General features: G+C 44.1%; 1 protein-coding gene across 1 annotated transcript in view; it reads right to left on the bottom strand.

The window, feature by feature from the left end:
* Positions 1 to 13039, bottom strand: part of GALNTL5 (polypeptide N-acetylgalactosaminyltransferase like 5) — a 56076-nt gene that overhangs the window by 1409 nt on the left and 41628 nt on the right. Inside the window, exon 9 of the mRNA XM_027540290.1 lies at positions 1886 to 2035. Coding sequence (XP_027396091.1) covers positions 1886 to 2035 — 150 coding nt within the window. The remainder of the gene's footprint in view (positions 1 to 1885; positions 2036 to 13039) is intronic.

Below are 13039 nucleotides of genomic sequence, written 5' to 3' on the forward strand. Positions count from 1 at the left end.
TAAAAGAAAAGGATATACACTCCTGTGTACATGCACATAACAGAAACTAGAGAGTAAGTTAGTGACGACTTCCGATGGGTAGAACTATGGGCTTCAGAAACTTTTCACTTCATACTTTTCAATACTGTAAGACTTTTAAAAATGCAGATGCTTCACCTTTTTAAAAATAATTTTTGAATATCAGGAAATACAATAAGCATACAAAAGAAGCACATAAAATATACATGTGCACCTTAATGAATTATCAAAAAAATCAACCGGAATAAACTTGGCTAGGTCAAGAAACAGAACAAAACCGGTACCTCAGAAGCCACTTGCCTTTTCCTTCATGCTCATAATGCTTCCTCATAAGTGTGAAGTGCTATCCTGATTATGTGTTCATTTCTTTGCTTTTCTTTCAAATGATATGGTCTGATATTATGTTTTTAACTTTATAGAAATGGAAAAATACAGTATGTACGCTATTGTGTTTGGCTTCTTTGGTTCACCATCTTGAAGATTTACCTATACTGCTGTGTATGTATCTGAAGTTGGTTAATTTTCATGGCTGCCTAGAAGTATATCGATTAAACATCATATTTACCCGATTCCATTCCCGTCCCAATAAGCATTTGGGTTGTATTCAGTTCTGGCTGACACAATCAATGCTGTTTATAAACATTCCTGCTCATCTGTTCTGGTGCACAGAAGCACCCATTCTGTAGTGTCTACATAGGAGGGACTTGCTAGATCATGGGATATTCATTGTCTTTTATTATTTTACTCAATAGTGCCAAACTGTTGCCCAAAACGAGTTTGTAACGATTAACACTCCCGCCCACGGTGTCTGAGACTGCCTATGCTTGCCCACACATGATCCTGTCAGGCTTCAAAAGTGTTTCGCCCCTCTGGGTGGCTATGTAAAAAATATCTCATTGAGGTTTTAATTCCTATTTCCCTGCTTACTAAAGAATGTGAAGTATTATTACTTTTATAATTTAAAATAATAAAGAAATATTAGTTCAAGGCCAGGACATATACTATCACAGACAGAGTCTTCCATATTTCTACCCATGTATCTGCAATGAGGTCTTGTGGCTACTGTCCACATCAGCTTGAACTTTCAAATTGAAACGAAGCTGCATCTATATGCTCTCTATATGCACATTCTAAAGGTCCTGGCAAGAGGCTGAAAGCATGGGGAGAAGCACGCATGAAGGGGCCTGGCTTTAACGTAAAAACCTTTGACCAGGAAGGAAAAGAGGTAGCAAAGACCCTCGTGTGTGGTGCTTCAGCCGCATCGCTTGGGACTTGGTAGCAAGTCGAGGAAGAGAATCTAAAAACGTATGCATGGGAATGGGGACAGAGAGGCGTCTGCTGCAGAGGGGCAATCTTGGAAGTGGAAAATAAACCTGGGGAAGAAAAAAAGACTTCGTGTGTTGGTCGATTTACTTCTGAGAAACCTGAGTTTCCCTAGAGATTAAAACAATGAGTAAGGTGCAAGTGTAGTGGGTTAGAAGGAACTAATCAAGAATAGGGTCTGAAAATGAGCGTGTGAGGAACTGAAAGGGCACATCTGTGCTGAGTTGCTTCAGTTGTGTCTGACTCTTTGCAATCCTATGGACCGTCGCCCCCCAGGCTCCTCTGTCCGTGGGATTCTCCAGGCAAGCATACTGGAGTGGGTGGCCATGCCCTCCTCCAGGGGATCTTCCCGACCTGAGATGGAACCCATGTCTCTTCTGTCTACCTGCATTGGCAGGCGGGTTCTTTACCACTAGCACCTCCTGGACCCTAATTTAAGGAAAAGCACAAAATTTGGTATCTGGAAGGCAGTAGAAGGCTTCTTCAGAGCTAGTCCCTCTCTGTTCTCTGACTCATCTTCCCAAACCAGGGATGTATCTTTCACCTTGTATTCATCTAGCCAAGTGTGTACCAGTCTGAGATTGTTATATTCCATGACTTTCATAATTTCAAAGCGGTTTGTCATGTGTTGCCTATTGATGTGTCCAACTCGAGAGCAGGGGATTACATAGAGCTGGCCTCCACACATCCAGATCTATAGACATAAGGAAAACAGAAAACACATTAATGATTAGTGTCTGTTTGCTAACAGGCAACTGCTGAATTAAAATAGAAACAACAACAGCCATCATTGTCTTATTTCATTTAATCCTCACAGCAACCTTATACTGTGATCATCCCCATTTTACAAATGAAGAAACTAATGCATACATTAGTCAAGAAGTTTGCCCAGTAATATAGTGGCAGAGCACAAATTTCAAACTCAAATCTGGCCCCAGAGTCATGGCTCTGAATACTAAGTGGCCCTGCCTTGCTCTGATGCTGTTCATACGCAGACTGACAAGATACTTTGTCTTAGAATATTCTCAAACAATACGTGGAAAGTAACATTTTCTGAGACTATTAAGTACTGCTGGCTGTTAGGTTCAGTCGCTCAGTCGTGTCCAACTCTTTGCAACCCAATGGACTGCAGCCTACCAGGCTCCTCTGTCCATGGGATTCTCCAGGCAAGAATAGTGGATTGGGTTGGCTGTTAGTAGGTAACAAAAGAAACATTGATCATGGGTGACTTCAGTTATTCCTCTTTTTTTGTACTTAAAGCACTTTATAATGCTTATTTTTAATAACATTTTTTTACTACACAAAAAAATATGACCATAGGAAAAACAAGTGTAAAAAAGCAAATAGGTAAAAAGTCACTTTTTAAAGACTTTATCAGTCAATACTAATTTAAATTGTTGTTTAGTTGCTAAGTTGTGTCCAACTCATTTGACACTCCATAAACTGTAGCCCACCAGGCTCGTCTGTTCATGGGACTTACGAGGCAAGAATACTGGAGTGGGTTGCCATTTCCTTCTCTAGGGGATCTTCCCGACCCAGGGATTGAACTCATGTCTTCTGTATTGGTAAGGGGAATTCTTTACCACTGAGCCACCAGGGAAACCGCCTCATAATCCAAGTGTGTATGTGTATATACATAGATACACAACAGTAAGACAACTTGCTTTTTTAATGTAATGTTTTGCAAAGTTATTTTTAAAGTCTTGTATTACTTGGAATAATACAAGAATATTAGAATGTTGGTAGTTTTAAATTTTTTGATTATTATAGATAATACCACAAAGAATGTGCTTGTAATATAAACCTCACATAGAGTATACTTGCACAACTCTTCTGTTTAATTCAGTGACTCTTACATGGTTCCGAGATCACCAGCATCAGCATCAGTAGGGGACTCACAACTGTAAATCCCTGGGCCTACCCAGACCTACTGACCCATAAATGCTGGGTCTGGGGGCCCAGTATTTCTGTACTTTAGTCAGTCGTTAAGGTGATTCTGATGCATTCTAACGTGTGAGAACCACTGTTCTAATTAATCAAGGTCATCCATCCAAGTTTTAGAGATGTTTTCTTAGGAAATCCACCTAATCATTTAAAATAAGACTCACTGAAAACAATACTCTAAAGTGTTTTGGTGAAAATATCAGATAGTCAGAAAGGATCATGTTAAAGAAAAGGAAAAAGCAGAACTTCTGACATGAGACCTAATGACTGGTACAACAAACTTCTAGGGTTCTTTAGAAATATCCAGAAATATCCAACCAGTCCATCCTAAAGGAGATCAGTCCTGGGTGTTCACTGGAAGGACTGATGTTGAAGCTTCTGAAACTCCAATACTTTGGCCACCTCATGCGAAGAGTTGACTCATTGGAAAAGACCCTGATGCTGGGAAAGATTGAAGGCAGGAAGAGAAGGGGATGACAGAGGATGAAATGGTTGGATGGCATCACCAACTCAACGGACATGGGTTTGGGTGAACTCTGAGAGTTGGTGATGGACAGGGAGGCCTGGTGTGCTGCGGTTCATGGGGTCGCAAAGAGTTGGACATGACTGAGCGACTGAACTGAACTGATACCCATAAAATGTCTACAAAAATGCACATTGACTGCCTTCTCCAGAATGCACGCCCCAGTGTCTTCACCTGACTCACTCAGTTGGTAGAGCATGAGACTCTTAAGTGAATCACAAAGCGATTTCCCTGATGGGCCAGTGGTTGAGAATCCAGCTTGCAGTTGGGGGATGACACATGTTCAATCCCTGGTCAGGGAATTAAGATCCCACATGCCGTGGGGCAATTAAGCCCACACACCCACACCAAAACTACTGAGTCTGCTCATCACAGAGAGGATCCTACATGCCACAACTGAGACTCAATGCAACCAAATAAATAAAATTTTTAAAAAATAATGGAATAAAATGAATGACACAGTAGAAAATCCCTTAGACCAGAAGTCCAAAGATTTAGGTTCTTTTATCATCTTTGCTACATGCTGTTGATCATACATATCCTCTCTGAATCTCTTTTTCACCTGCAGTTGAGAGCTAAATAGTTGATCATTTAAGCTACTGCTTGGGGGTGCTGTTATGCAGCAAAAGCTAACTGATACCAGTCACCTGCAATGTTTTAATCTCTTTTTCAAGAGATCTTAAGGAAATTTGGAAAATCAGTAATATCCATTGAATAATTAGGATGGATACAGAAGTATTTATTATTGTTGGTACAGTCTTACATGTGTGAAATGTTTCTTACCAAAAGAGAAATCTGGCTATGAGCATAGAATAGAAAACAAAAGCCAAGTAACCAAAGCGATCAAGGGGGAGTGAAAGTCAAACATATATTAAAAGACTTTCTCAAAAAATCAAATTAAGGATGCAATTGCAATTTAGCCCCATTTTCATAGGACCCATGCAGTTGCTGTTTTCCTCTTGATTCATTGTCAAAGGGACACGATCCATCTGGAAATGCCTGTAGTTCTGCTCACTGTCCATGTAGGAGATGGTCAGCTTTCTTTCTCGGATATACTGCTAGAAGTAGTCTGTCCAGCTCCCAGTATTACCATTATTATTGAAGGAGGAAGAGGATGGTGAGGAGGGAGAATATCCCATCAAGAGTTAGAATAGTGGGACTGCTCTGGTGGTCCAGTGGCTAAGACTCCACGCTCCCAAAGCAGGGTGTCTGAGTTCAATCCCTGGTCCAGGAACTAGACCCCACATGCCACAACTCAGAGTTCACAAGCCACAGCTAAAGATCCCACGTGCTGCAATTAAGACCCAGTGCAGCCAAACAGATAGATTAACAATAAAAAAGTCCATAAAAATAGAGTTAGTATAGTTTAACACTTCAGAGTCCAAACTCTGAGGCCACTCTGTGTGGTTCAAATCCCCCATGAGCCGTGTGACTTGGGGCAAGTTACTGAAGTTACTCAATCCATTTGTGTCTCAGTTTCCTCATCTGTAAAACGAGGAAAACAACAGAACCGGCCTTACTACTGAGCCTGCGCACTTCAGAGCCCGCCTGCCACAACCAGAGAGCCCGCGGGACAAAACTAGAGCGTCTAGGCACCCAGAAAGATCGGGCACTGAAAAGAGAGATTCCAGGGAAAGCAACAGAGGCCCTGCATGCAGCAACTAAGATCCAACACAGCCAAATAAGTAAATAAAAAAAAAAAAAAATACCTGCCTCCCGGGCTTGTTATGAACATCAGATAATCTGACACTTGTAAAGTGCTTAGGGTTTGTGTTTTGTAAAATGAGAGTGTCTCTGCTGTAGTGAAGTGTGGTAGATTGTAAGCATGGCCACACACGCTTTTCATTCCTACCTGCCCATCTAACTGCTATGTAACTCTCTACTCCAATCATCAAGAAATGAGGTTTATTTCTCCATCTCTTGAAACTGGCCTTGGCCTTGTGACTTGCTTTGGCCAACAGGACATTAACAAAGGTGATGCTTGAAAAGTGTGTGCAGCACTTTGGGATCTGCTGCTCTTGGGAACCTTGTGACCACTTCACAGTGAATGAACCTCTCTAGCCTGCCTAACCATGAGGGACAAACAGTCTGGTCATCTCCACTGCCCCAACACTGGACACTGGCCAATGTCCAGACATGTAAATGAGGCCATCCCATGCTAGCCAGCACCAGCTGACCCTCTAGATGAACACAGATGTGTAAGCAGCACCAGTAAAATCAACCCTCCTGGCTGTGACCGAAAGAACCACTTTAGCAACACAACAAATTTTGAGGAGTAACAATTGTTTATTGTTTCAAACCACTGTATTTTTGGGACAGTTTGGTACACAGCAAAAACTGATACACTAAGGAAGTAAATGGGACCTCTTATCCCCTTAGCTGTGCTCATTCCAGAAACTTGGTGTGATTGATGAAAATACTGTTCTGCAAACCTTGTCTCACTCTCCACCCCTCACCAAGGGGCAGAGTATATTGCTCTGACACACTGACTTTGGGCTTGTCCATTTGACATGCTTTGGCCCGTGGAACGTGAGCAGACACAGTGCCCCTGGAGACTTTAGACAGGCTGTGTGGTTTCCCTTGACTTTTGCCTTCCTACTGTCAACATAAGAACATGCCCAGAGTTGCCAGTAGAATGACCAGCAAAGCTGAGCAGACTCAGAGACGAGCCCCACCGGTGTAAATGCCCAGGCAGAGCCATGCTGGCCGACCCACAGACATCTCAAAGAAGAAAGTAGATGCTTCTTGTTCTGAATTGCCTGGTTTTGAGCTGGTCTGTAACAAGCATCATCATAGCATTAGCTGGCTGGTAACTGGGCTGTCCTTGACATCCCTTTCTCTCAGCACCCACCTAGCTGGTCAGCATACCTATGGGACATTCTTATGATGGTAATGTGTAGGCAACTGGTCACAGAAGCTTATGACTCAGGAGAAGGAACTGGGAAGGGGCAAGAATTGGTATCACTTGCATTCGTTAGTCATGCCAATGTGATCTGGATAAGGTTATGGAGCAGCAGGTGGAGCGAGCAGAGAGGGACTTGGGGAAACCCCTACAGGGTGGAAATTCTGAGCAGATGGGCCAAGAAAAGTAACTGATCTGAGTGGGGCCTGGGTGCTGAGCAGCTTGCCTAATCCTCATGGTATAGATCCTGGAGAACCTGCTTCAGCCCTTCTCTAGCACAAACCCAACGCTTGTGGCTTGCTCTCAAACTACAACCTCCCCGGGCTGCAGCAACTGTGGCCGAATCTGAGCTGGTGTCCAGGTCTAAGAGCCCAGTCTGGAGGTGAGGTGGGTGGTTCTCCAGGTGTACAGCAGGACCCTGGGCCCTGAAGCAGTGTCCTGACCCTTTGGGGTTCAGTGGGCTAGAGCGCTGGGGCAGGGCACAGGCTGTCTGCTCTCTCAGGGAACCAGAGGTACCGATCTGGAGCCTGATTCTGAGACTTATTCCGAGGTTAGAATTGAAGCTGTAGCTCTGAGGGCACCAGCGAATCATCACTTCCCACAAGCAATGGTAGCACTGAGCTTGGGGCAACTAAAGCAAGGTCAGGGCATCGGAGGCATCCAGTATATGGCCAGCCTTATTGAGAAGCCTGGGCTTCTCTGGCTCAGATGGCAAAACGTCTGCCTGCAATGCGGGAGACCTGGGTTTAATCCCTGAGTTGGGAAGATCCCCTGGAGAAGGAAATGGCAATCCACTCCAGTACTCTTGCCTGGAAAATCCCATGGACAGAGGCACCTGGTAGGCTACAGTCCATGGGGTCGCAAAGAGTCGGACACGACTGAGTGACTTCACATTCATTCATTAGCGAGAAGTGACTTAGAAACTGGGTAAACAGGAGCTGGGGGGCTGAGGGGGCGGGCCTCAAGACCTGAAGTTGAATAGATCATACAAGTCAGGAAGGGACAGGTTTGGAGCACACTGCTTGTGAGTTCTGTGAATTTGCCAAGTTATACTACCTCTCTGTGCCTCGGTTTATCCATTAAACAGGAGACAGTGTGGGTACCCACCTCCCAGATTTATTGTCAGGATGAAGTGAGCTAGTATCTGTAATATTTCAGAGTGGTGCATGTCACACATGATAACAACTGGAAAACGATATACATTTGTATCTTCACATCTCACCTTACATGCCACTTCTGCAGGGAAGTCACTGAAGACACACCCCTCCCCCAAGACAAGGCCAGGTTCCCCTTCTATATGAACTCACAGTACTCTGTATTTCTCCTTCACCGCAGTGATCAGAAATACAACTAAATAACGAATCATCTCACTCTATCCCAAAGAAAACGGAAGCTTTATGCTGTTCGAAACCACTTCCGCATTAAGGGCTGCTGTACTTTAGCACCCAGCACAGTGCTTGGCACATAACTGTTTCTCAGTAAATATTGTTGAATGAGTGAGTGAGTGAATGAATGAAAGGGGATTGCGTCTTCTGAATACCCAGCACAGCCTGGGTATGTGGCACAGCCTGATGCAAGAGCTACTCCTTAGATGATGGGTGTGTTGAACCTTGAACTTCACTTGAACTCTCAGGAGAGTCCGAAACTGAGATGACTCTCTTTCGTTTAGTCCGAAGCTAAAGTGGGACGTGGGTTTTAGCACCACAGAGGTGTCAGTTACAGCCACGGGAAGCTGATGCAGGTTCATTAAGAAAAGGATCAACCAGGGGATGGCACAGACACTGGCCAAGGAGAAGAGACGTGCTGCTACAGATCCTGGTGTCCCTGGCTTGCCTTTTGACCCCTTTGGATCCCTTTTGTTTCTGGGTCATGAGGGGGAAGCCTGAGATGCGGAGAAGGCTGGCGTGGTGGGCTGCAGGTGGCTGGCTCAGTGCATTTGGCTGGCTCAGTGGAGAGGTTCTTTCCTAGCAGACAGGGAAACATTGCACTAGTTTAACAATAGGTGCGGCCTCACAGGTGCAAAAAATGGCTCCATATGAGCCCTGAGCCCTGAAGAGCACGTGGGGTGAGGAGCAAGTGTTGTCAAGAAAAGTCTTGGGAATAGCCATGTTTGAGAGATACACAGAAGAATAAATTCCTGGGAAGGAGATCGAGCACAGTGGAGCAACGCAAGGGGATTTTGCGTTGAACACAGCTCAATGCCTTTTTCTTGGATTTTGCTCTAAAAATCCAAGAACACTTCTGAAAAAGACTGGTCACTAGAGGTAATCTGTCTGCCATTGCAGGGGCTTCCCAGGTGGCGCTGGTGGTAAAGAGCCTGCCCGCCAATGCAGGAGACATAAGAGACGCAGGTTCAATCTCTGGGTTGGGAGGATCCCCTGAAGGAGGCCATGGCAACCCACTCCAGTATTCTTGCCTGGAGAATCTCATGGACAGAAGAGCCTGGCAGGCTACAGTCCATGGGGTCGCAAAGAGTCGGACACGACTGAAATTGACTTAGCACACACGCCAATGCAGGAGACACAAGAAATGCAGGTTCAGTCGCTGGGTCAGGAAGATCTCCTGGAGGAGGAAAATGGTAACCCACTCCAGTATCAGTTCAGTTCAGTTCAGTCGCTCAGTCGTCTCCGACTCTTCGCGACCCCATAAATCGCAGCACGCCAGGCCTCCCTGTCCATCACCAACTCCCGGAGTTCACTCAGACTCACGTCCATTGAGTCAGTGATGCCATCCAGCAATCTCATCCTCTGTCGTCCCCTTCTCCTCCTGCCCCCAATCCCTCCCAGCATCAGAGTCTTTTCCAGTGAGTCAACTCTTCGCACGAGGTGGCCAAAGTACTGGAGTTTCAGCTTTAGCATCATTCCCTCCAAAGAAATCCCAGGGCCGATCTCCCTCAGAATGGACTGGTTGGATCTGCTTGCAGTCTAAGGGACTCTCCAGAGTCTTTTCCAACACCACAGTTCAAAAGCATCAATTCTTCGGCACTCAGCTTTCTTCACAGTCCAACTCTCACATCCATACATGACCACTGGAAAAACCATAGCCTTGACTAGATGGACCTTTGTTGGCAAAGTAATGTCTCTGCTTTTGAATATGCTATCTAGGTTGGTCATAACTTTCCTTCCAAGAAGTAAGCGTCTTTTAATTTCATGGCTGCACTCCAGTATACTTGCCTGAAAAATTCCATGGACAAAAGGAGGCTGGTGGGCGACAGTCCATGGAGTCGCAAAGGGTCAGACACGGCTGAGCACACACATACTGCATCAAATACTACAGTAGCCCCAAGCACACGGAAGACCAAAAGCCGTCCACTGTGGACACGGAAATGGAACTGGTGACAGCCCTGGAAATGACGTCAGAGGGAAGATGCTGAGGGCCTCCGGACAGTGATTCACTGCAATGAGTGAGAAATGAAGTGCATGCAGATGTATCTAATCCTTCCTTAGGAAAAATCGGGTTACTTGGGCAGAGGGGGCCACCAGTGTCAAGAGAGTGCCTAGCTATTTATTGATTTACATGTTTGTTTATGAAAAGTGAGACCCAAGCATACTTGAAACAGATGAAAGCACCATTAGGAATGAAGTTGCTGACAATATTGAAGCAAAAATCTTGAGTGAACTTGGGTAATAAGTTAGCTGTTATTTGCTGTCTGGAGGGAAGGTAAAGCCAAGGCAAGGAATATACTCAGTTTTCAAAGATGCATCATTCACAAAATCGATTCAATTCCAAGACACAAGGATGTGCTTATTAAGTTACTAGGTCCTGAAAAGGGGGGATTTTTCATATGCTTCATTCTCAGAGCCCAAGGTAATAAAATGAGTAATAATCAACCAAGGAATAAAAAGTACCAAAGGCATTGAGGGTCACAAAAATAATGCCTGGATGAGAGTGGAACAAATGAGTAGGAAAAAAAGCAATGAAAATAAATTTACAAGATACTGCTAAATAGGGGCTTAGAGGAAGAATACATTGCTCTAAATATCCCTATAGTCAAAATAAGGTATCTGAAGCATTAGAAAAGATGTCCGGGCTTTAATTTTAAAAAATATAGAAAGTAGCCAGCCAAAAAAGAAGAGGGAGATAAAAATCTAAAGCAGAAAAAAAAATTGGAAAAACACAAAAAGCAGATCTGATAAACATCTAAGTACATGCTGAGAGAAACAAAATTCAAAGTATTATCTCTGCAAGTGATCTCAGAGAATATAAAGGGTGGTTGACAAAATTAAAGTAAGAACAACATGGCCATCACTTATGTATCAGCTCCTATAACTATCTTAAGGGCTTTCCCCCAATGGCTCGGCAGGTAAAGAATTCTCCTGCAATGCAAAAGATGCAGGAGACTTGGTTTGATCCTGTGTTGGGAAGATCCCCTGGAGAAGGAAATGGGAACCCGCTCCAGTATTCTTGCCTAGAGAATCCCATGGACAGAGGAGCCTGGAGGGCTACAGTCCATGGGGGTCACAAGAATTGGACATGACTGAGCGACTAACACACACACACTTCTAAGGAAGCTAAAGCTCAGAGAGGATAGGAATTTTCTCATAAAGGAAGCAGTTTTCTCTACATCTGACTGTCTCTGTTAGAAAAGACACAAAGCAGAGAAAAGTGAGGGAAAAAATGTGAAGGGCAATGATGATGAGCTGACAGCCCACATTTTTAGGCACAGTTCAAAGTGATCATTATAAAAATCTATTAGAATTCAAATGCAAAAAATGAATGATAAACGTTTGAATTGTCATACCTTAGTGTCCTCTTCAGACTCTCCAGGCATATCTACTTTGTACCTTATTCTCCACCCCAATTATTTCATTAAATCTTTTTTTTTTTTTTGTGGTCATGCCATGCACCTTGCAGGATCTTAGTTCCCTGAGCAGGGATTGAACCCAGTCCTTTGGAAGGGAAAGCACAGAGTCCTAACCACTGGACCACCAGGGAATCCCCACATTAAATTGTTATACAGTTCTGAGAATGGAATTTTTATTTATTCCTATTTAACAGGTGTGGGCTTCCCTGGTGGCTCAGTGGTAAAGAATCTGTCTGCCGATGCAGGAGACACGGGTTCAATTCCTGGGTTGGGAAGATCCCCTGGAGAAGAAAATGGTAACCCATTCTAGTATTCTTGCCTGGGAAATTCTATGGACAGAGGAGCCTTGTGGGCTATAGTCCATGGGATTGCAAAGAGTTGGATGTGACTTAGCAACTAAATAACAGTTTAACAGATGAGAAAATCTAGAACTGGAAAAGTGAATGACCTGCTTCTAAGACACTTCTAAGTGTCTTACAGCAAGTGAGGGTTAGGGCTGGGACTCACCCTGATGTCTAGTGTTCTTATATCATAGAATTTTTTTTAAAGTTAAATCTATTATTTCTATTGGTATAATTTGTACACCACCCGAAATTCACCCTTCTAAAATATATAACTCAGTGATCTTCAGTATTTTCACAAGGTTGCACAATCCTCGCCACCATCGAGTTCCGGGACATTTCACCACCCCAAATAGAAACCTGGTCCCCGTCAGCAGTCACTCTCCTCCCCCCACCCCTGGCAACCGCTAACTCACATTCTGTTCCTGTGGATGTGCTTAGTCTGGACATTTCATATGAATGGACTCATAAATACATGGTCATTTGCATCTGGGGCTTCCCTGAGAACTCAGCTGGTAAAGAATACACCTACAATGTAGGAGACCTGGGTTCAATCCCTGGATTGGGAAGATCCCCTGGAAGAGGGAAAGATTACCCACTCCATGGACCTGGAGAATTCCATGGACCGTATAGCCCCTGGGGTCACAAAGAGTCGGACACGACTGAGCGACTTTCACTCAGTCACCCCATGTGCATCTGGCTTCTTCCACTTAGCAAAATGTCTTCAAGTTTCATCCATGCTGTAGCAGGTATGTCAAGATTTAAGAGTCAGGAGACGACTTAGACATCTTCTACCAAGTCCTCTTAATTTTACAGATAGAGAAACAGAGGCCTGACTCAGCCCACATATTTAGTGACACCCAAGTCCTCTCCCTCCTAATCCTGTGTTTTTTTCTACCATGCTACAACTACCAAGACATTCCATAAAGAGATGAAAAATATCATATTAATTTAACATGTCTGATGTTAGTAAAAACATAGGTAAGAAAACCCGATATTTTATGAAAGGCTTTCCATTTCTGTAAGTGAAATTCTCTCAGTTGTGTCTGACTCTTTTAGACCCCATGGACTATACAATCCAAGGGATTCTCCAGGCCAGAATACTGGAGTGGGTAGCCATTCCCTTCTCCAGGGGATCTTCCCAGCTCAGGGATCGAACCCAGGTCTCCTGCATTGCAGGCGGA

The sequence above is a fragment of the Bos indicus x Bos taurus genome, chromosome 4 (assembly GCF_003369695.1).
Source record: "Bos indicus x Bos taurus breed Angus x Brahman F1 hybrid chromosome 4, Bos_hybrid_MaternalHap_v2.0, whole genome shotgun sequence".
Lineage (NCBI taxonomy): Eukaryota > Metazoa > Chordata > Mammalia > Artiodactyla > Bovidae > Bos > Bos indicus x Bos taurus.